Here is a 25,554-nt window from a genome sequence, read left to right as displayed (position 1 = left end):
AACTGTTAGGCGCTGCACTGTACTGTGCAGCGCCCAACGCTGAGGCGCCGCACTGTACAGTGCAGCGCCCGTCCCCTAGGCGCTGCTCAACTGGCCATGCCTATCCAGAGAGCCATAGAAGACTTGCAGCACTGACCATACATGAAAATTGCTAAGTCAGAGTACAGCGCCCAAGACACAGGCACTGCACTGTACTGTGTGACGCCTATCCCCTGGGCGCTGCACAGTAGAGTGCAGCGCCTGTGTTCTAGGCGCTGCACTGCTGTTTACTGGAAAAACAGAGTTTACAACAAGTTCAATTCACCGGAACATCATAATACTTCCAATAAATGGAGCATCACAACAATTTGAACAAACACAAATTTTATGCCGATGAGTTCATAACTTAAGAGAATTTTAACATTACTACGACATGGTTCACGACACATTTCCTTATATCATGATAAATGTTTATTATTCATGCTAGAATTGTATTAACCGGAAACTTAGTACATGTGTGAATACATAGACAAACAGAGTGTCCCTAGTATGCCTCTACTTGACTAGCTTGTTTATCAAAGATGGTTATGTTTCCTGACCATAGACATGTGTTGTCATTTGATGAACGGGATCACATCATTAGAGAATGATGTGATGGACAAGACCCATCAGCTAGCTTAGCATTATGATCGTTTAGTTTATTGCTATTGCTTTCTTCATGACTTATGCATGTTCCTATGACTATGAGATTATGCAACTCCCGAATACCGGAGGAACACTTAGTGTGCTGTCAAACGTCACAACGTAACTGGGTGATTATAAAGATGCTCTACAGGTGTCTCCGATGGTGTTTGTTGAGTTGGCATAGATCGAGATTAGGATTTGTCGCGTCGATTGTCGGAGAGGTATCTCTGGGCCCTCTCGGCAATGCACATCACTATAAGCCTTGCAAGCAATGTGACAAATGAGTTAGTTGCGGGATAATGCATTACGGAACGAGTAAAGAGACTTGTCGGTAACGATATTGAACTAGGTATGAGGATATCGACGATCGAATCTCGGGCAAGTAACATACCGATGACAAAGGGAACAACGTATGTTGTTATGCGGTTTGACCGATAAAGATCTTCGTAGAATATGTAGGAGCCAATATGAGCATCCAGGTCCCGCTATTGGTTATTGACCAGAGAGGTGTCTCGGTCATGTCTACATAGTTCTCGAACCCGTAGGGTCCGCACGCTTAACGTTCGATGACGATCGGTATTATGAGTTTATATGTTTCGATGTACCGAAGGTAGTTCAGATTCCCAGATGAGATCACGGACATGACGAGGAGTCTTGAAATGGTCGCGACATAAAGATTGATATATTGGAAGACTATATTCGAACACCAGAATAGTTCCGAGGTGTATCGGGTATTTTCCGGAGTACCGGGGGGTTAACGGAACCCCCCGGGGGGTTATTGGGCCTCATGGGCCTATTGGTGGAAGAGAGGAGGTAGGCCAAGGTGTGGCGCGCGCCCCCCTAGCCCAAACCGAATTGGACTAGGGGGGCCGGCCCCCTTTCCTTCTCTCCTCCCTCTCCTTCCCCCTTCTCCTTGTTGGAATAGGAAAGGGGGGGCGAATCCTACTTAGAGTAGGATTGCCCCCCATGGCGCGCCTTCCTCCCATTGGCCGGCCTCCTCCTCCCTCCCCCCTTTATATACAAGGGAGGGGGCACCCCAAAGGCACACCAAAGTTTCTCTTAGCCGTGTGCGGTGCCCCCCTCCATAGAAACACATCTCGGTCATATCGTTGCAATGCTTAGGTGAAGCCCTCTGCCGGTAACTTTACATCACCGTCACCACGCCATCGTGCTGACGAAACTCTCCCTCAGCCTCAGCTGGATCAAGAGTTCGAGGGACATCACCGAGCTGTACGTGTGCAGATCGCGGAGGTGCTGTGCGTTCGATACTTGATCGGTTGGATCGCGAAGACGTTCGACTACATCAACCGCGTTACTGAATGCTTCCGCTTTTAGTCTACGAGGGTACGTGGACACACTCTCTCCGCTCGTTGCTATGCTTCTCCTAGATAGATCTTGCGTGATCGTAGGAATTTTTTTTAAATACTACGTTCCCCAACATATGCTTTATCCATATTTAAAAAATTTAAGGATCTTTTGGATATAAGCAGACTGATGAACAAGTATTCCCGAAGGAAGATGTTCAAGTTGTAAGCCCCAAAAAAATTTAGTCTTACCTAGATCTTTCATCTCAAACACCGTCTTAAGATGATTACTTGCCTCATGTATTACTTGTGTAGTCCCAATGATATTCAAATCATCCACATACACAGAAATAATGCAAATCCATTCTTAGATTTCTTAATAAACACACATGGGCAATCATTACTATTTGAGTAACCCTTCTGAAGATGTAATATGCTTAGTCGGTTATACCACATTCTTCCCGACTGCTTCAAGCCATACAATGACTTCTGAAGCTTTACGCACTACATGTTGCGATTAGCCTTTGGATTTGGAAGCTTCATTCCCTCAGGGACTTTCATATAAATATCCGAATCTAGTGACCCATATAAATATGCAGTCACAACATCCATCAGTTGGATAGACAAATTCATTTTCACTGCCAGTGATATTAAGTATCGGAACGTTGTTCCACTCATAGCAGGAGAATATGTTTCATCATAATCGACGTCGGGTCTCTGCGTGAACACCTGTGCTACAAGCCTCGCCTTATATCTCACCACGTCATTGTTCTCATTCCTCTTACGCACGAAAACCCATTTTGCTCCCACGGGGAACACATGTTGAGGAGTGGGTACTACTACAGTAAATACCCCTCTTTTTATGAGCTAGTGCAATTCATCCTCAATTGCTGCCTTCCATTTGGACCAGTCTGTGCGCTTCATGCACTCTGCCACAGACTTAGGTTCGCAATCCAAATCAAGGCCTTTTGCAATTCTTGAGGCAAAATAAATGTCAACAACTGTAGTCTTTCTATTGTATGATTCTCCTGAATCAATATAATTAACGAATATCTCATCAATACCTTTTGATCCTTCGTGATTTCCCTCAACAATTGGATCAATGTCTTCCGATGTCCCAACACCAAATTTGTGTGCACACTCGTGCTGCACTGGATGTCCAACATCCTTCAGGTGTCCTTCAACCCTAGGTTGAATATCAACATATTGTTGACTTGCATTTACTTTTCTAGGATTCCTCATTCCCATTGGACGCATCTGCAAAGCCTTGTCCTTTGTGTCCAGATTCCTCCCCCTCTTAGGTGGCTGAGTAGACCTATGGGTCACCTCTACTCTATCTGGCACATTAATAGCGGGAACATTTGATTTTCTGACACCTTTATAGTCAGTAAATGCATCTGGCAGATTATTTGCAATATTTTGCAAATTTATAATCTTCTGAACCTCTAGTTCAGACTCATTTGTACGTGGATCTAAGGAATGGATGCCTTTCACATCCCAATCTATTTCTCGGCATTCTATGTGGTTATTCTCTCCCCCTAATGCCGGGAAATTGTCCTCATCAAAAATGCAATCAGCGTACCCGGCTGTAAACAAATCTCCTGTCAGGGGTTCCAGGTACTTAATGATTGACGAAGAATTGTACCCCACATAGATCCCCATTCGTCTATGAGGGCCCATTGATGTACGCTGCGGTGGTGAGATCGGTACATATACCGCGCAACCGAATTGCCGCAGATGGGAAATACTTGGATAATTTCCACGTACTAACTGCAACGGGGAGACCGTATGATATGCAGTTGGTCGAATTTGTATCAATTCTGCAGCATGTAAAACTGCATGACCCCAACATGAAGCTAGAAGATTACAATTTTGTAGGAGCGGTCTTGCTATCAACTTGATTCTCTTGATAAGTGATTTCGCAAGACCATTCTAGGTATCTACAGAAGGTACTGAGTGCTCCACATAAATGCCCAAAGCTAGGCAGTAATCATTATATGCTCGTGAACTAAATTCCGTAGCATTATCCATTCTGATGGTTTTTATCCTATGCTCAGGATGATTTACTCTCAGTTTAATGATCTGAGCAATTAGCTTTGCAAAAGCATGGTTCCTTGTTGACAGTAGACACACATTTGACCATCTCATTGATGCATCAATTAGGACCATGAAATATATGAATGGTCCAGATAACGGCTATATTGGACCAGAAATATCTCCTTGAACGCATTCAAGGAAATTAAGCGGCTCATCCTTTAATTTCACATAAGATGACCTTGTGATCAATTTCCCAGTTGCACATGTTGTGCATACAAAATCTGATGATTTTGGAAACTTTCTATCCGTTATTTTGTGTCCAACAGAACCATCAATAACTTTTCTCATCATCCCAATACCAGGATGACCCAGGCGACCATGCCAAATCTTGAATTTATCAAGATTCTGAAAAACTATCTTGTACGTCATATGCGCCTCTGGTTTAATGTATGTATAATACAACCCAAAAGATAGAGAAGGCAAATTCTCAAGGATTTCCTTTCGAAATCCCTTTTGCTGAGTTATGTGTAGGCATTCAGCCCCACTCTCTTCATTAGTTTCCACATGGAAACCATTTTTGCGGATATCCTTAAAACTCAGCAAGGTACGAGTAGAATCTAGATACAGTATAGCATCCTGGATTACCGATTTAGTACGCATAGGGAGTGTAATTGTAGCTTGACCAGAACCAACAATTACCGTGTCTCGGCCAGCAATTGTCATGACACTTCCATTACTCTTCTTGAGTGTCTGGAAATACTTCATCTCCCTAAGTATCGTGTTAGTAGATCCGCTATCCACTAAACACATTTCCTCCTCCATTGTATTATTTCTTGAAGTTCTATAGAGTAAAAGAACAAAGTTCAGTATATAATCAAACTCATATAGAATCAATAAATACATTACAAGCTATATATGTCTTGTACTTATTACAAGCCCTATGTCACACGACATAGCTAACACATTATGTCTAGGGACATAACTTATTTTACAACACATGTAATATGTCTAATAACATCATTACAATACTTAGACAAATGAGACTAAATCTGGTCTCCAAATATGTCACTAGAACCAAATTCCACTAGCATGTCATCAACATCTAGTATTGGATCTTCCACTTGCTGATTCTGCTCCTGGTTGTCCATGTTCAGAGAATCATCTCGAAAACCATCAACCGTAGGGGTACCATCTTCATTTCCAGTGAAGTGCGCTTTATACTGGTTCCCCTGAGCCTTGTTGCCCTTTCCAAGTGACTGTTGGTACAATTCCACCAAGTGCTGATGACGTGTAAAGAAATAGTGCAATGAATAATAATCACTCGTCTCGATTGATTGCGATGATGTACAAATTTATACCCCTGGAAGGGGCGCGTCGCACAGACGCGACGTTTACAAGAGATGGGATTCGACGGGCGTGTCCGTTACAATAGGACGCGACCCATCGGAAGAGAAAACCGCATGTCGGTTTGCTAAACAGAGATTTCCATTAATTAAACTAACTAATTAATCTTAACACTTTTCACCTGCTATACTTGCATATATGTGCAAGTGGTTGGAGGTACATACCAACTCTTCCTTAGGCTAGCTACATCAAGAATTAGGCAAATCTCCACACGGTCACATACCAGTCCAAAGCATTCACTCTCATCCGACCGAGCCGCGCTCATCTTCTTCTTCGCCGTGGTCGTTGCGTGCATGTGAACAGGGAGAAATGCTTGATCACTACACGTGCCGTACAAGGACAAAAATCGTGAGAAAGCAACGACAAAACCGTTGATCAGTTTGATGGTATTGGCTAGTTGGAAAGAAAATATCTAACCCGTCAAGTTCAGTTTCTTGTCTTGACTGGAACATTAGTTGCTTAGGTCATTAGTCGGACTAGATTATATTATATTCACTGAAAAGACTGTCTAGACGATATTGTCGTCATGGCCAATAATTGCGTGTCCTAATTGCGTGGGGACAGTAGGTTTGAATTTTGGCCAGTATCTTCAGCAAAACATTCTGGAACCTGATAAGACAGATGCACGCATGCTTGGCCACTGACCAGTACAAGTAGCCCAGATAGCTACTGAGTAATTTACGTCATAGTCTAAGAGTGTCCTTTTATGTGCCCGCGGAGACAAATTCTACTTTGAACAAAGCTAGACGGAGCTAAGAATATAGTACTACTATAATACAGAGAGAGATTGTCCAAGACAGATCGGACTGAATTCTTTACTGCATGTTGGCAACAAAAATGCACTTCCATGTGAGTGCTGCGTACACCACTATGACAGTGTTGTCATCGCTAAGACCAAAAAATATATTACCTGCGTCCAAGATTGTCCAAGATAGATCGGACTGAGTTCTTAACTACATGGTGGCTAAAAAAATCCACTTACATGTGAATGCTACGTACACAACTATGCATGTTCCAACAAAGTTAATCACATAGTAGTAAACATATATCATAGTTATGCCAAGCATCATTGTACGGACCAGTGGTGGCACTGTACGACCACGATAGCACTTCCACACTTAACATGTACTCCCTCCGTCCCATAATGTCTTTTTGACACTACACTAGTGTTAAAAGCATTCTTATATTATGGAACAGAGGGAGTACGTATTTAGGGTTTTGTCCACGAGTGGGTTTTTTTTCGTGGGAGCGATCACGGTGCCACTGACCAGTACACGTAGCCCAGATAGCTACGGAGTAATTTACGTCAAAGTCTAAGAGCATCACCAGCCGTGCCCCCAACAGCCCCCCCACCCCCCCCCCCCCCGGGCGACTTTTTCGGCGCCGGCGCCGAAAAAACGCCCCAGTCGCGCCCCCAGGACGCCGAAATCCGCCGGTTCGGCACGTTTTTGGGCCCGGCGATCGCAGGCCGAACCCGACGCACCGGGGGGCGCTCGGGGGCTCCGGCGCAAGGGAAAAGCATGGCTGGCCAACACCGTAAGGCGAAAAGTCAAGTCTTTCTTCCCCGACTCGCCTCCCACCCCCCGCGCGCTCCGCCGCCAACAGCTGTGTCCCGACGCCGCCCACCGCCCGCCACCGCTAGATAGCCAATCCCCGCCGAAAAAGAGCAGAGATTCGCCGAGGCAGCCCCCTCCACCAGCAGCTGGGCGTTTTTTCCGCCGTTTCCGGCCGCGGAGGGGCAGTTTAGCGGCGGGTACGCGCCCACCGCGCCCGCAAGGTGTTCGGCAATTTTCCTGCCTCGGCGATGGACAGGACCTCTGGATTTGGCACTCCTTTGGTATGCCAGGAACTCACAACGACATCAACGTGCTGCAGTGCTCCCCTGTCTTTGCCAAGCTTGTTGAAGGTCATTCTCCTCCGGTGAACTTCGCGGTCAATGGGTGGCACTACAACAAGGGGTACTACCTAGCTAATGGCATCTATCCGAGATGGTCTACATTTGTGAAGACTATCTCAAACGCTGTGCCAGGAGGCAAGAAGTCCCACTTTGCCAAGGTGCAGGAGGCTTGCAGGAAGGATGTCAAGCGGGCATTTGGTGTGCTCCAATCTCGATTTGCTGTTGTCCGGTACCCTGCTCAGACCTGGTCGAAAGATCAAATGTGGGAGATCATGACTTGCTGTGTCATCTTGCACAACATGATCATCGAGAGCAAGCAGGAAGAGTCAGTGTTTGACACTGAACCATACTACAGGCAGGGTCCTCTAGCCGGAGTTGATCACCAGCTACCGGCAACCTGGACTGCCTACCTCAGTATGCGTCAGGAGATCCGAGACCCACAGGTGCATCATCAACTGCAGCAGGATCTGGTGGAGCACCTATGGAGGATCAAGGGCGACGCCTAGCTCGACGTGTGATGAATTTTTATTTGTTAAGCTATATAATTTGTATTGAACTATTTGTTGTTGCATTATTTTGTTGAACTATTTAATTTTCTGTGATGAACTATGTGATAAAAAAAATATTTATGTTGATAATTGAACGCCGAGCCACGACGAACCACGCCGAATATGGGCCGATTCTCGCCCATATGGAGCCTTTATTCGCCGAAAGTGGGTGGAAAACTGGGCCAATATCGGCGCCTGGGGGCGACGGTTGGATGCCAAACCGCCCCCGGCGCCGATTGTATCGCCGGCTCGGCCCCATGAGGCGATTTTTATGCCTCCTGGTAGGGGGGGGGGGGGGGGGGGGCAACGGCTGGAGATGCTCTAAGGGCGTGTTTGGTTCTTGTCCACGTCATCTTACGCCTGGCCCCGAATGGTCCCTGGGATGTGCCTGGGACTTGTTTGTTTTGCGTCATCAAAAAGTAGACGGCCGCCTGCCCTGGCCCTCCGCCAAGTGTGTGATTAGCCTGGCCCTCCGCCAAGTGTCCAGGCAGCTCATTCTCTCAGGCACGCTGTCGAGGCCTCGAACCAAACTAACCCTAAGAGTGTCCTTTTATGTGGCCGCGGAGATAAATTCAATTTTGAACAAAGTTAGACGGAGCTAAGAATATAGTACTACTACTATAATACAGAGAGAGATAGATCGGACTGAATTCTTTACTACCACTATGACAGTATTGTCATCGCTAAGACTAAAAATGTATTACTGCCTCCGTCCAAGATTGTCCAAGATAGATCGGACTGAATTCTTAACTACATGGTGGCTACAAAAATCCACTTCCATGCGAATGGTAAGTACAATACTATGCATGTTCCAACAAAGTTAATCACATATAATAACATATCATTGTTGTTGTTGAGCAAAGCATCATTGTACGGACCATTGGTGGCACTGTACGACAATCGCATTTGCGCACTTAACATCTATTTAGGGTATTGTCCACGAGTGGTTAGTTTAACAGGAGCGATCATCGTAGGCTCCAAAGGGCAAGTGTAGGATGGAGACTGACATCAAGCAGAGTGCTACTACAAAACCCACGTAAACACAAGCAATGACACGAACGAAAGAGGACAAAAATATGGTGGGCTGGACAGCATTATTTGCCGCACAGGATGGAGTCCACTATAACGGAAAATTAAAGCAGGATTCCCATTTTTGCAGCGATGCTCGTGATTCCGGACTGTACGGCATGGTGCACCACGGGGCGATGGGATAGTTTGGCATAGAGCAATCCTACAGCTACGGGCATTTTTTCGTGGAACAAGACCTACAGGCAGAGGTGGCCTCACCTAATATGGGGAAGGAGGCCCCACCCTGCAAATTACGGAGGGATGGATGAGTTAGGAGGCAACACGTCTGTCCGTAGTACTCAGAGCATAGATAGAATCCGTAAGTGGAGCATTTTCGTTTGGCATAAACTAGGCAGGTGCCGTTGATAACCCGTACGTACGTACCGTAGCTGGGCTGAGCTGCCAGCATCTCTGCCTTGCGCGACCTTGTTTTGTTTACTGGATTTTCAACTAGACTACTGACTACAGTCCAGCTCCCATTGCCATGTGATGCAGCATCATGCGTGCATGCATGATACAGAGCGACGGACTCGGTCGTGCCAGAATATAAATCGAACCAACTGACGAGCGCGGCATCAGACTGCCTAGCTAGCTGGCTGGCTCGTGTGATGCAAATTCCATTTGTTTATGGAGAGTAGTAGACTAGTGGTACGGATGCACAACTTTGCATTAGCATTGCTAATAATGGCTCAGAATATCTTGGCCAGCAATGCAGCGTACTACTAGTCTACTACGCGCATTGCTCAAGATACAACTTGGACGAGTACGTATACTTGAAAGAGACGCTAGTGCGAGCGCACAGCTGCGGCATCGGATGAGATATAAAATGTTTACGAAATAATGCCCCGGAGAGGCTGGGAGTGTATATATGCAAAGCCGATCTCCGGAGACATCACACGAGCGACTTGCCACCGATGGAAGCAACAGCCCGTAAGGTTGGGTAGTAGTACGTGATGATCATGCATGCGTGCCAAGGAGAGGAACTCGATGGATCGGCCGGTCTGACCAAGTCGTACCGATCGACCAAGTGGCCGCTCTGGTCAGATGAGCAATACGACGGTGCCGGCGCGCGGGGCCGGGATACTGATGGGTCGACGAGTGTGTGCGGCAGTCGACAGTACACGGGCAGCGCCGCATGGCAACCAAGGTCTTGTCGATCATCCACCGATGGGTGGTGTGTGCATGGCATCGATCTGTACGCGCACGCGCACGATGCACGGACTTGTAAAATGTGTCGCGCGCGGCGGTGCTCGGTCGGTGCATGCATCCACTGATCCACGCGCCGGAGCCCGGACAACGTGCCGGCCTAGCTAGCCTCGGGAGCACGAAGATCCATCGACGTGCACCTGACTGGCTCGTTTTTATGATCATGTTCCTGCATCAGCATGCACGCAGGTGCTCCTACTTGACTCTGACTGTAAAAGTCGATGTAGGCGGCAGGGTCTTCAACTCAAGACCTCTTGGCTCGGATACCATGTAGAAATGCATGCTTTAGCCAATGCGACCAAAAGACCGATCTGATGGAAAATACTAGGCAGCACATTATACGTCAACGCTCCCTCTGGCCTAAACGTGGACCGAAAGTGAGCTGCAATTTAATTGCGCCAGCCGGGTCTTAAACTCAAGACCTCTTGGCTCCGATACCATGTAGAAGTGCATGCTCTAGCCAATGCAACCAAAAGACCGATCTGATAAAATAGACTAGGCAACACATTATACGTCAGTAGTTTCAACAAAAGAGCCTGCTCTAGATTAGTGCAACTTGCACGGCAAGTGGCGCTCGCCGTACGCGCTTGGATTAGGTGCTATGGGTGGGAGCCTGCGGGCCCGCACGTACGTGCCGTGCCGTGCTGGACCCGGAGCAATGCATTGGAAGAGCCGAGGGGGCTCCGGCCGGCCGGAGCGTCGTGGGGCTCCTCCCACATGGACGTGCATGACTCAACAGCTGGACAAACACGCACCCCGTTCACTCCTGTCGGGTTCCCAGGCCACCTTTCTCGTCATCTCCGGCGAGGTTTGCTTGCTCTAATCCCTTTCTGACCGACGCTACGCGCTTCCTGCATGCATGCACATGCAAGATGGGTGCACTACGTACAGATAACACACTACTACTCCGTATGCGTACCTGCTACGGCACGGATCGAGCACTGGTGTACCACTTGGATCCATTCGAGCACCGTATCTGACTCTCCATGCATCAATGAGATCTTGCGCGCATGATCGCCTCAGAACCCGCGCATCTCCAAAATAGCCCACCACGTGTACCGCATCATGGACAGGGCACCATCATCCATCGATCCAACTCACCGTTTCGGACACCTCGTGTGCGCCGGTGACGCCCGGCCAAGCCTCGACAATGCAACCTATGCACCTACTCCTCCGTTCGGAATTACTTGTCTCGAAAATGGATGTATCTAGAACTAAAATACGTCTAGATACATCTATTTTTGCGACAAGTAATATGTCTAGATACATCCATTTTTGCGACAAATAATTCCGAACGGAGGGAGTACATAGGAGTAGGCTGCTGTAGCCTGTAGATCGGTAGCTGTGTCGCTGTCCCGCTGGATACCACCCTCTATCGCTCCGCCTTTGTTTTACTATCACGTTTCACTGATGTGTGGGTCCGCCGCTAGCGTGGTGCGGTCTGTAGCGGTGTTGGCGTACCGACGGGAGAGAAGATAGACAGCCCGGACCACCTGGCACAGTCTATGGTCTATGGTCATGAAAGTCGCGGCGAATGGGATGGGTCTTCCGTGACAAAAGTGGCTGGTAGGTAGGAGCGCCTGTGGGTGCAGGTCGGTGGAGCCTCCCGGCCGGGCCGTCGTGCGTGCCTTTCTGTACGGTCACGGATACTACTGCGGTCAATTTACTAATCAACCCATTCATTAACGGCTCAAAGGCATAGACGTATGATTAGTTTACACTGTTACTAATCCAACTGATGTACCCACTCCGTCTCATAATATTATAAGATGTTTTTTGACACTACACTAGAGTAAAAAAACATCTTACATTACGGGACAGAGGAAGTAGTACACAAGCTAGCAATGTCTGTCATATTTTTCTCAGATAACAAAACTTGTCATTTTTTGCCACTGAAAGTGGAGCTAGCGTTGCTCTTCCTAGAGGTCATGCATGCATGCATCCGTTAAGCCAGCATGCCACGCGCTGCACAATCGCGTGCAGCGACCCAACAGAGGCACTGCATTGCACTGTTGTGATAATCGGACGTTTAATTTGTCCTCGCTCGCTCGACTGATCGGCGTCCTGCACGTATTACTTGATTTGATTTTGATCCGAGGCATGCCATGTGCGCCTGCATGGAAAGGAGGCCTCGACATGCCATGTCCAGCAAGCTATACGAGCGATCAAGCTGTTATGAAAAATTAGCCTTAGGGTAGTCAACGTAAGGGCCTAATCTCTGTCTAGATCAACAGCATTATGCGGAAGCGTGAGGACTTGTGCTTGGAGAAATCCCGTGGCGGCTGCCCGATGCACAAGGCCGGCCCTGGAGTTTCAAGGCCCCAAGGGCGGAATCCATGAGTGGGCCCAGCGGCTGCGGTGGAGAAAAAAAGGAAATCCATACATTGATATGAAAATATTCTTGTAAAACCATAAACTATGATATATTTTTCCCTTGTAAATAGTATCTGATAATAATAGGTTGTGGTGCTTCAATAATATTGACATCTAATTGCTTCAGATTATCAGTAACATCCCAATAAATAAAAAATTTAATAACCTCCTGCTAAATTTTAGTTAACTGATGTGCTCATTCTCTTGATTCTTTTCTTGGAACTAGATACTCCCTCTGTCAACCAAATAATCCCAAAACACTTAGGCACGGTACATTAACTCTCTCATCTTTTTTGTTTTGTGACATATCAACCAATAAGAGATGTGGGCCGTGCATGCTTTCAATGACTTGAGACCACCAAACATGACATGCAGTGGTTAGTTCATTGCATGCAATGCTATTAATTAGCAAAAAGACATTAAGTTTTCTCGTTTTTCTCTCCGCCTTGGTCGTGGTGCACAACGTAAGATGACTTACACACCTAGACGAAGGGAGTAAATGTTTTTAGGCAATATGTTTGTACCAACAAAAAAGAGCACAAATCAACTTTGGAGTAAATTAGCTGCAATAATGCGTGCTCCAACACTGGTGTGCTCTCCGGTTATCCAAGTACAAAACATTGAGAGCAGGCGACCAAGACCAGCTATGTCCTCCAAGACTACAAGTGTTATAAAAACAAGAACACAAATTAATTATCATCAACCAGATTAAAATTGAGGACTAAAAGATTCATAAAAAAATTACCTCCATCGTTCGGCTGTTCCTCGCCCTAGGCGCAGCCGGAAACCGTTGCAATGCTCTGGCCTGCGGCAGAGTTGCACGGCGTTCTTCCGCTCCGTCCTCCGTTTGTGACGGAAACGAAGCCATGTGCCCGAGCGTGTGAAGATTGCTAGATTGGGTTTGGAGAATTGAAGAAGCAATGGAACTAACAGCCACTGGAAAGGCCCTTCCCTCAAATCAAAACAAAAAAGGCTAACAGACATGACCCCACGCAAACGCACACACACGTAGGCCTGTCGATATTCCGGAAGGAATTCAGCTATGTGTGCGATTTCTGGGCTTCTAATCTACATATCACAAATGGGCCTCTCCGGCCTTTTTTGTTTTCCATTAAATGTTGGCTTACATGGTTGTACGCCTGCACCCAAGCATTATATATGGCCTGGCTCGGGGCCCCTAGTTTGGATGGGCCCTAGGCCGTCGCCCTGCCCTGGCCCAGGGCCGGCCCTGCCGATGCAGCCCCCTGTGTAGACCATGGTTGCACCTTGTGATCTCCAGCAGCAGGAGATTGTCGGGGAAGAGAAAGGCAGCAGCTGAATGATGCATATGGCAGCAGGAACGCCTCCAGCACAGACCTTGCGGCGGCTGGCGGTTGTAGACAGTCTTCTAGTCATCAGCTCCCTCTTTTTAGGATCGATAGTTAGAGGTTTAACTCGTATTTGTGTCCTCTCCTCAAGAGGTACGTGACTCTTCTTTATATATGAGAGGGGCTGATGGGCCAGGGACCGAAACCAGACGTTGGTTCTGGGTGCGCCCGATCAGAACACCATCGTGGAAAAAGACTCCCCTTTTTCTCTCAGTCAATAACAGCCTGAGATCAATTCCAACATTCTCCCCCTTGATCGTAAGGCTAACAATTAACATAAGCCCATCTCTTAATAGAAATAATATACCAAAGTAAAGTGTTACAATGACCCAAGAAGTGTCACTGAACCTCCGTAGTTATAGTATAGTATTCTATCTCGAAATGGATAACATTTTACTTTATGGGAGTTGGTTTTTTTGATGGTCCTATTGTCCAGGATGAAAAAGCTTTCGGAACCCATGCCGGCAAAATAATCATAAAACAATGGGTGGTAAGCCTTCGATAAATGGATCCGTAAAACATACAATTCATTTTTATATACTTAACATCATTAGCTTGATCCTGGATTCTATCTTCCACAACATATAACATATTGTCAATGGTTTTGGCAACACCACTTGACTTGTTGTTACTCGCATAGAAAACTGCGTGTTCATAATGCAGTAGGTGGTTTAGAAATGTTGTCTACCACCTTAATTTCGGGAATAAAACTTCTTGACATACAACCTGCCCAATAGCCTCGTAACATGCCACATCATTAAGTGCATTATTTCTACTGCCATCAGTGTCATTATGGAGCATTTCCACAATATAGCTCCATATGCGAGAATGAGGATGTTACATGATGTGGAAACTTTAATATCCACACATCTCGCAGAAACAATGTCCGAATAACCCAGAATATCGAGGTTATCAAACTTCTTATTAGTGAGCATGTAAACTTTATTGTCTTGCATATCTACAAGACTTTTAGCGGCTTTTCCAGTGGTCCATTTCTGGACTTCCTTGTATATTTGCCAACTATCCCGATCACAAGCAAGGGCGCGTTCATACTTGAATACACATATTGGTTCTAACAACTGAAGCATAAGGAACCGACATTATCTGATCAGTTCATAATGGTTCCTTGGACACTAGAATGTCCACCTTTGTTGCCCTTGATTTTACTAGCAGGTGAGATAGATTACTAACACATAATATTTTCATTCGTACTCTATCAACGTATGTCTTCATAATAGAACTTATACTCCTTTTGGACGTATATCTTAGCGAAACTCAATACAAATAAAGTATAAGGCATCACCAAGATCCTTTATGTCAATAGAAGATAGAAATTTCTTGGCCCACCAAAAAATATTCCGTCTTCACATTTAGTGAACTTACTCACCCTTGTCCCAATGCACATCTTATTTCATAATTGAATTTCTTGAGGCAACATACCTTATGTTAACTTCATATATTTGACAAAACCTGACGGTTGAGTCATACATACATCATTAACATAGTCAACACAAGAGCATGTTATAATAATAACACAAGTGTCACCACAATTCATTGAGGAAACTCTATTCAGTTCCATACATCATTAGAGCTCATTATCACACAAGCCCCTACGATGATCGTTCACATACATTATAAATCACAGGAAAATTATTAAGTCCCAACATTAAGTGTTGCAATAGGTATATCTTCTCAACTTACCTGATGCATATGAACAAAGATCTAATGGAGTTATCCTTAAGATTTATGTTCATACGCTCCCAGGTTCCTGATGATCACTTCATTTAGAAGTTGGAAAATATATCCAAAATCTTAATAACAATCATCTCGGTTCTAAACCACAACACCGTTGGGCAGAAGATGGAAAAGAACTTAATGAACTATGACACATGATTACAAACGATGTTGGTCGGAAATATAACCACAAGCCACATGTTACACTAATATCATAATAGACATTAGACTGGCAAACTTGGCACTTTAGCATCAATGTGTGCTTCATACATTATTCACAAGGGGTAAGTACACAAGCATAATAAAAGGAGTCAGAACATTAGTGTGATTTCATTCAAATTTCTAAATAAGACTTGTTGCATCTTAATTAGAAAATTAACATTAGTGTGCTTTTCATAAATTCTCCAACCAAGATTTCTCGTTGGTTCCATCTTAATTAGAGAATGAACATACATATTTTGCTTAGTTGTATATCCTATGATCTAAGTAGGAGAAGTGAACGTGATATCTCATATTAAACGAGACTTCCATTCTCCCCCTCAAAATGTGGTTTAAAACCACAATTTTGATGCGGTCTCATTATATGCACTTCTTTTACATCTTTAATTGTAACGGAGCAATCATTATAAATGATTCATTCAATGAAAACATAACTTGTTTCACCCTAGGGTGGGACTAACATTACATAATTGGAGTTGACTTAATAACATGCAAAATCATGTCATCTGTTCGAGAGAGAGAGAGAAAAAAAAAGCTTAAATGACCAGGAGCACGATCAAACATCATCAATAAGATGGAGATTAAGTATATCCAAATCCTAGTGGAATAGATCCAATAGTTTTGACTTTAAACTCCATTGCATTAGTAATGTGCATGATGTCACATGCATCTTGAGACCTCTCCCAATGTGTGCCTCAACTTCATGATTAACATCCTTCAACCTTAGTAGGAGAAAACTTTGGGAGATTCCTTACATGTGACAATGTTCTCCACTCTTCATGTGGGAAAATTATTTACATAAGGATTGTCTATGCCAAAATGGAAATTTGGCATCATTATTAATGTTCATTGCTATACATAAAAAGAGACATCATTATGAACATCACAACAAAACATTAAGCATGAATTAGCCATGCAACGAGATGAATAAAACAACTTAGTTGTTCTTCTAATCCGTATTACCGTTGGGCAGAAAACGGAAAATAATGTTATTCATTCATAAATTACACATGAAAATAATCAATATTGGTCGGAATATCATCGAATGCCATTATGAATTTTGCTCATTAAATCTCTAATCAAAACTTCTCGTTGGTTCCATTTTGATTAGAGAGACATAAATCACATAATCACCACCAAGAACATTAACTAAAATACAAACCATCATTAACATAAAGCTACAATACAATCCATTGTATCATAGGATATGAGGATTCATAACATGCTTTAGAGATCTTGAACTTCAAATTTGACATTTAATGGACATTGAAAATATCAATAAACAAAAGTGCCAAAATTATCACTAAAATTCTCAATGACATACAATGACAGTGACATTGGAATTAACATATAAATATAAACTTACATTCGGTCTAAAAATAACATTAATATTATCGCCAGAATATCATAACATTTTCAATAAATTTGGACACAAATTTTCGTAAGGATTCACAAAATAACAATATTTGGAAACAACATGTACTTTGGAAAAAACAAATTCCCTAAACATTATTTTGAGGCTTTATGCATATTTCAATGATGCATATCGTAATAAAATGGCATGAAATGCACCATCCAAAAACTTCAGTTTTGCACAATAGACATATCACCGCAATATTATTATGACGCATAGTGCGATGCGGAAAACCAAACCATGCGACCATCACATTCTTCTTGAGGTGGCCTCAGCCCATTAGAAAAAAATGCCATTAGGATAGCATCACCACAAACTTCACACTCAAATAAAGTTTCCAAATAAAATATTTAGAAACTTAATTAAGTGACTGAAGAATCCTCAATATTCTAACATTAACACGTCAACATTAAAAAAAATTACTTGAAATAAAAGGTGCCATTAAATGACATCAACATTAATTTCACATTAAATTTTCCAAAATAAAATTTCCCGTTGGTTCCATTTTATTTAGACAATTTAAACGTAATTATAGGCAATTTGAAACTTTTAGTGCAAAAAACATTATTATTAACTTAACAAAAGCACTAAAACTGCATAAAATTCCTTAAACATAATTTGACCAATAATAATCCATGGCTTTCTATTAATAAAATTTTCATCATTAAAGGATTGCCATGAAATCACATAAACATTAATTGTGCATTAATTTTTCAAAGCAAAACTTCTCGTTGGTTCCATTTTACTAAGAAATTAAATCACAATTAACAACATAATGTTTCTGGCAACTGTCTATCTATAAGAGTGCAAAAGACAGTCTTAGAATAATCATAATTACAGAAAAGCACAGAATAAAAGAAAAAACGCGCAGGACATAATTTTCTCGGCTCAAAACAATCCAGGGCTACTCTTAATTCATTCGGCCCAGCCTAGCAGACAATAACAATAACAAAAACGTTTCCTGCGAGGCTAAGTCAACATGGGCCTCAGCCCAGCCGCGAAAGGGGCCTGTTAAGCTCCCGAAGGGCCGTTCTGAGCTGCGCGTCGGCCTCGCCGTTGGATCAAGCCAACGTTGTCTCAAAAAAATCAAGCCAACGGCTCCGATCCTCCAGGGGCGGAGCAAAAACCGCACGGAGTCAAAACCTCGCGGCAATTCCCCTCGTCTCCCCCGATTTCCTCGGCTACCATAGGACAGGCAAAAATGACGGCGACGAGAGGCACGCCGGCCATGGCGGTGCGGCATCCCCGTTCGTCGGAGCAGCGTGCCTGGCCTCAAGGCCGCGCGCTCCTCCACAGAACGGTGCTAGCCGTGTCGAGCACATGGTGAGATTAGGAGCCGGTCTGTGCCGGCGACGCGCACGAGGCGCTCGGTGCCAAGGTGCGGAGGCGGCCGCCAGCGCCTGTCGTTTGCTGGTCTACGACGACGTGCGCGGCGCACTGGCCACACAACATTCGCGTCCAATAGGGCGGCGGCGCCGGCCATTTCTTTCCGCCGGTCATCAAGAGAGACGGCGGCGTCGTGGGATCAGTAGATAAGCCTCAAATCCCTTTCGCTTAGTCTTAATTTCAACATTTTTGGGCTTCAAAAATTGGGGATTTGGATTTGGGGACGAACTTTGGGAATCAGGTGATTATCCTTTCCTGTATGGTTCGGAACTGGGGTCAGGGTTTCATGATTGGGAAAAATTTGCCATTATAGTTTCTCAACATTTTGCAATTCCTCTCCCCTTGCTACTAACAGAGTCAATGCCTTGTTGACTATACAATGGTAACTTAATTCGGATCAAGACGTAATTGCATCAACCATTCGCTTTATATAACCATGAACATTAAAATTATCAGAAAAACTGCTAGCTACTGAACGTAGCATTAATCATAACATACGGGTGAAAATAAATAAATAAATAAGAGATGCACTTGATTAATTAGGACTACCACATCATTAACCGAAACCATCAAGATTAAACATGATCATTATGGTTTATCATAGGTCTATTAGGCCATTGAGTTTGACCATATACAATTTGGCCACTTAACTTGGGATTAACTTTTGGAAGCCCTAAGAGCAATTCTAGCAGACCCTGCAAAACACGCAGACACGCAAAATTCCGGCGAGTATGCGGCCTCGGCCCAATTTTCCTGCCAGAGCACAGCCCGCATACTCGCCCAGCCCACAAATTTTTTTGCCGCGGCCCGCAAACCGCACGCCCCGACCGCTATAACTGCGGTTCCGCGACTCGTTTGCGGGTCCAAACCCTATCCCTTGCCGCCGCCGAGCCACGCGATTCCCCTTCCCCCTCTCCACATTTTTCGCCGCCGGCGACCCCCCGCCCCGCCTCCAGCCGTCATGTGGGGCCGAATGTGGAGCTCCGGACGTGGCTCCGGCAGCAGATCCGGCGGCGGAAGGGACCCGGAGCGCGAGCGGCGCGTCCGGTGCGACGGCGCGAGGAAGCGCGGGGCCCGGAAGTGGACCAACTGCGGCCTGTCGCCGCCGGCGAGCTTCCAGCAGAGCGAGACGGAGGAGTATGACCGCCGGCGCGCGTCCTTCTCCTCCGCGAGGTCCTCGTACGCCGGGAGCTCCTCCTCCTCCGGCGCGGGCCTTCTCCCCGTGAAGAGGGAGTGGTCAGAGGACGAGGAGGGGTCGAACGCGTTCGCCTTCGTCCCCGTGAAGCAGGAGCCCGAGGAGCCCGCTCCGCTCGGCCGCCGCGGAGTCATCGGGCCGGAAGACTACGTCGACGCCGTTGCGGCCGCCGCCGCCACGCCGAGGAGCTCGAAGACCTCCAGTGGCGGCAGGCGGTCGCCGCCAAAGAGAAGGCCGGGGAGTGGCGACGCATCCACGCGGAGCAGGCGGCGAAGTACGTCGACCTGTGCAGCTCCGGCGAGGAGGATTGAGCGTCCTTCTCCTGCACGGCGTCGTCCATTTGCCGCGACCTCGTCACCGTCAGATCCGACCCCCTTCTAGTACTAGTTTAACGTAGTATGTAGTATAACTATGCTTGTAGTTTGTTGATCATGTGATGAACTATGTAGTATGTGATGAACTATGTTTGTGCAATTTCTCCCGCGAAAGTGTTTTTTCAAATTATGCAGGTTTAGATACGGTTTCTGTTCGGCCACACTAGTTTTCGACCCGCAAACGCGTTCTTCGTGGAACCGCAAACGCGTTTTGTGGATCAAATTTTTGCGGGGTCTACTAGAGTTGCTCTAATTAGTGTTCTAGCCAGATTAGGTAGGCTCAAGATACCAATGTTATGAAAAATTAGCCTTAGGGTAGTCAACGTAAGGGCCTAATCTCTGATTAGATCAACAGCATTATGTGAAAGCGTGAGGACTTGCAGGTGCTTGGAGAAATCCCATGGCGGCTGCCCGATGCAGCCCCCTGTGTAGACCATGGCTGCACCTTGTGATCTCCAGCAGCAGGAGATTGTCAGGGAAGAGAAAGGCAGCAGCTGAATGATGCATATGGCAGCAGGAACGCCGCCAGCACAGACCTTGCGGCGGCTGGTGGTGGTAGACAGTCTTCTGGTCATCAGCTCCCTCTTTTCAGGATCGGTAGTTAGAGATTTAACTCGTATTTGTGTCCTCTCCTCAAGAGGTACGTGACTCTTCTTTATATATGAGAGGGGCTGATGGGCCAGGGACCGAAACCAGACGTTGGTTCTGAGTGCGCCCGATCAGAACGCCATCATGGGAAAAGACTCCCCTTTTTCTCTCAGTCCATAACAGCCTGAGATCAATTCCAACACAAGCTAGCTCCGCCACAGGCTCCGGCCGACCCTAACATGCATCACCGAATCAGCCATAGCTAGCACAGCAAGAAGAAACGTGCCGATAAAACTGAGCCGTACGTACCGGTCGTACCTGCAGCCAAATGAGAAATGAGTGTCTCCCCTGGTTCCATTTTTCCTCAGACTTGCATTGACGAAACAATCGATTGGCACGTGGTCATCAATGGTCACATGCATGGCACTACATATGTCAAGCTCCACATTGATAGTTGTCTTAAAATGAAAGCAAGGGATCAACGGTGAATGAAAGGTGGGATCACTGTCATCTCATCTTCAGCTTTCCTTTCCCTCCGAGATCGAGCTGTTGGCCTTTTGTGCTGTGCGCCAACTTTCACCATTGTGATTAACGGATATGTCTCGATCGCATGCGGCCCATGCCCATTCATATCCTACACCACGTATAGAGCATGACCATAAAGGTCTAGACAGGAGCGGCAGCCGCTCGGCACCGATCACATGATCGACGACAACATCCGATCTCCGACCGCCACCAAACCGTGACATGTACTGTCAAAAGAACGACACAAGGATACGAGGCAACGATCGATCGATTCTCGCGGCGCCCTAACGCCATGCCTCGCCGCTTCCGGAAATGCGGGGGACACTGTTGATGTGTATGTTTGCCGCTCTACGGCCGGGACGCGTATCTGCGTGCTCCGCCACTCGCCGGCATCACGCACAGTGCTCCTCTCGATCGATAGGAGGATATCTGCATGCATGCGTGCTGGTCTCCACGTGAAAATGTCTCGCATAGGTAGCGTCATACGGTATAGTGCGCGCGTGCATAGCCCTAGTGACACACTTCACCTAACATGCTAGCAATGCGGTCTTTTTAAAATTTTATATACAGTTGTAGTACTGTGAAAATCCAAGTATTTCTAGGGCCTCAACCATTTTGTTTTACCACTGCGAAAATCCAAGTGTTGTCACGTATAACAAAGTAGAAAGCCCAAGGGTATTTCCAACGAAAAGAGAATCCTACTGCCACGGGTTGACAACAGTTTAGCACTCCAGCAGTCCATTGCAATCACTTGCTCCTCTCTCTCTCGCGCGCGCGTCAAATTGCCGTCAATCACTTGCTTTGTCTCTCTCTCTCTCTCTCTCCTCCATGTGCCAGGCCAGTAGGTGGGCTCCACGATGGCAGCAAAAATCTTGCATTACTCACTCTCTCACATCCACGAGCAACCGTACAACCGGGATTACGGAACAGCACGGGCCCGGAGCGTGAGCCCGATTCCGATGGGTCGGAGCAAAACCGGGTGCTGGTTAAGGCGCTGCCGGGCCCACCCCACCGGCTTCTTGCCCCATGTACCTGCCGGGTACTCCAACTGTACCCGCACTCGTACCTCCCCTGTCTATTCAATTCTCTCCGCCCTCCCTAACAAACTGAAGAAAATCCCTGCCTGGCTATGCACACATGCATAGGTACACAGTCCATGCTCCCAGCTCTCACACGGTCACTGAATCAACACGTACAGTTTAACTACATGAGGCTACGATTTTCTTTTTTAGTTCAGCTGCAAGTAAATTGCATGGAAATGGAACTTGGCTCAGCCTATTTCGCCGGTAAGGAAGACAGAGGTGCGGCGCTGCACCAAGGCCATTGCGGATGACGCTGAGCTGAGCGAAGCAACGCCCGAGGATGCAGTCAAGGCTCGGCCAGGAACGAGCTGCAACCAGCGGCGAGCCGGCAGAGGCGAGTTAGAACTTTAAGGGTGTAGACGCGGGGGGTTGTCGTCGCCAGAACTGGATATCGATGGAGCTTAGAGGGAAGTCCTTGCGCGACAACAAACACGACAGTTCGAGAGGATGAGGGGAGGACAAGACTGTTGCAGGAGCGCCGTCGTCTACAGGAGGCGGAGGCAGACGGTTGGCATGTGCTAGATCAATGGCGACCAAAGGATGAAGTGGAATAGTGTTTGCCCATTAGAGTTGGTAGATGATCCGTGTTCGGTTCGACCTTGATACAATGGTTCGAAAAGAAGTGGATAGATCGACTAGGCACAAAAATGCTTTCGGACGACGAACGCCTGGTCGCTTTTTTCTTTCTAGTACAAGTTTATTGTTATTGAATTACGATTTAACTGTTTTTTATGGGCGGTAAGTATTCGCTAAAAGAATGAAACATACGAGAACCAATCTATGGTTGGATGGTTAGAAGGACAGTGTTATCCACAACCCACTAGAGCGACTATGAAGGTGTCTGTGACGATTTCGTCAATCTCAAGATAATGTGCCGGCCGAGTCTCTCGAGTGCCTACGTCTGTATTGTGTTAAAAAAATATTAAAAATACTATTCCCTGTGTTCACAAATATAAAATGTTCTGGATATTTCAATATGTGCTAGGACTACGTACGAACTGAACTGAGTGAATAAACAATGAAACGTGTGTATGTACATTTGGTTCACAAAAAGTTAAACCAACTTATAGTATTTGTGAACAGGGGAAGTACAAATGTTTGCAAAATGAAGGAACCAACGATCCCCAACTGTTTGTGATGGCTTTAATTTGGAACAAGACATTATTCATGGCACATTTTCTTGTCAACTTTAGCCAATGTAACCATTTACAGTTTCTTATTCGCCAAGTTAGTCTCGATTTAGGACTAGTATGAAACAGGGCCAAATTTTAAAAAGAGGCAAGTAACCCCGCGTACCCGAAGCAGACCGGCTAAATAAGCGCTACATTCCATTCCGAGCAAAGAATTTATAAATGCCAAGCGAGAAAAATAATGGCAAGAGGACCTGTGCAACGCCGCACAACTTGCAGCTCTTCCGTTATATAAGGAGCCACCATGGCCGCCTCAGTACAAACACCTTGTGTTCTCTCAGCTCTAGTGTCGACCCTCGCCAAGAACCAGCCACCGCCGCTGCCTCCCGGCCTCCGCTTCCAAGTCTCGAGGTGTCCGGCGTCGACGGTAGCAGCAGCAACATGAAGCGCCTCCTCAGACGGCTCTCCCGCGTGGCCGCGGCCGACGCATGCGCCGCCGCCGCGTACCAGCCGCTCCGGCCCGACGTGGCCGCGAAGGCCTCCTCCACGGCCGCTTCCTCGTCGTCCTCGTTCTTCGGCGCGCGAAGGCTCGGCCGCGGCGCGCGGGTGCCGGAAGGGCACGTGCCGGTGTGCGTCGGCGAGGAGGGCGGCCACGTGGAGCGCTTCGCCGTGCGGGCCGAGCTGCTGGGCCAGCCGGCGTTCAAGGCCCTGCTTCGGCGCGCCGCGCAGGAGTACGGCTACGGCCACCCGGGCGCGCTCCGCATCCCCTGCGCCGTCGCAAACTTCCGCCGCGTCCTCCTCGGCCTCTCCGACCCCGGCTGCCAAGCCACCGACGACGACGATGCCGCGCTCTACTACTAGCATCGCCCTTCCCCGTTTCACTCTCCTCGTTCGGCTGCCATGGAGGGCGTGATTGGAAATTTGCCCACTGGCGAAGGCAAATCGGTGAACCAGCAGAGCCAATTGCCAGCTGCTGCGTTCTGACCGATCTGCCCCTGCGTGGATGATGTGCATAGGAAGGTTGGTGGAGGGTAGGACGGGGATTCCGCCGCATTTTCTACTGCGGCTCAACAATTTTAGGACCTGCTGTCTTGTGGGAATTCTTCTTCTTCTTCTGAGTGTTCTTGTAGCTAGCTCTAGATCAAGCTCTCGTAGCTGCATGAAGCCTCTTCTTACTCTTTTTTGCTAGGGATTTTGAGGTCTTGATAACACATCATGTAAGCCGCAAGGCTGTGAAATGGATGATTTTGTAGTGCAAAAGTTTGGTCCATATACACTGTGAAGAGAGTTTCGTCCAGATAGCACATAGGGGGGATCGTTATCACTTCTCTCCAAGCAGGTGTCATCGGCATCATTTGTCCTCGAGCAAGGGACTGCAACTTCGCTGCTGATATGCCAGAACTTTGGAGAAATTGTATTGCTTCAGAACTACTCCCTCCGTTCCTAAATATAAGTCTTTATAGAGATTCTAGTATGGACTACATACGGAGCAAAATGAGTGAATCTATCCTCTAAAATGCATCTATATACATCCGTATGTGATCCATAGTAGAATCTATACAAAGACTTATATTTAGAAACAGAGGGAGTAGTTCTGTTAAAAAACCGATTAGATGCATAGTGTCCGTCCAGTGCTGTAGGTATCAAGATCAGCCATTTGGGGTCGGATAGACGAGAGGCCATGTGCAGCGCAGCCAAACACAACTGTATGCGCGTACATAGGCGCCCAGTCGTGCTTGTTTTTGTTAGTTTATTATCCGTTTAGTTTAGTTCGTTTGATTCACTCGCTTTCGGTTAGGCTTCTGGCAGGAGAAGCTTTGCTCTGCATGTGAGTAGGCAACGACATGGAGGCGGCGTACGTACTGTACGGGCCCCTAATGATTGGGATTAACGACTCAATGATGAGGCGGTGCCTGTCAGTTAGTCCATGTACCCCGAGTTGATTCAGTCGCGGTGGCAACGTGTACAGGTGTGCTCGGCGTTCCCATGGACCCCGAGGCCAGAAGAACACGTACTCTAGGAATAAGTGCTTAACTAAGT

General features: G+C 46.5%; 1 protein-coding gene across 1 annotated transcript; it reads left to right on the top strand.

The window, feature by feature from the left end:
• The first annotated feature begins 23,721 nt into the window (after nucleotides 1-23,721).
• On the top strand, nucleotides 23,722-24,811 carry LOC109774155 (auxin-responsive protein SAUR72). Its single transcript, XM_020332869.4, has one exon. It carries the CDS (start codon nucleotides 23,737-23,739, stop codon nucleotides 24,373-24,375), a length of 639 nt encoding a protein of 212 aa, XP_020188458.2. The 5' UTR covers nucleotides 23,722-23,736; the 3' UTR covers nucleotides 24,376-24,811.
• Nucleotides 24,812-25,554: the final 743 nt, after the last annotated feature.

The sequence above is a fragment of the Aegilops tauschii genome, chromosome 7 (assembly GCF_002575655.3).
Source record: "Aegilops tauschii subsp. strangulata cultivar AL8/78 chromosome 7, Aet v6.0, whole genome shotgun sequence".
NCBI lineage: Eukaryota > Viridiplantae > Streptophyta > Magnoliopsida > Poales > Poaceae > Aegilops > Aegilops tauschii.
The sequence above is the reverse complement of the archived record's forward strand: the minus strand, read 5'-3'. Positions and strand labels throughout refer to the sequence as shown.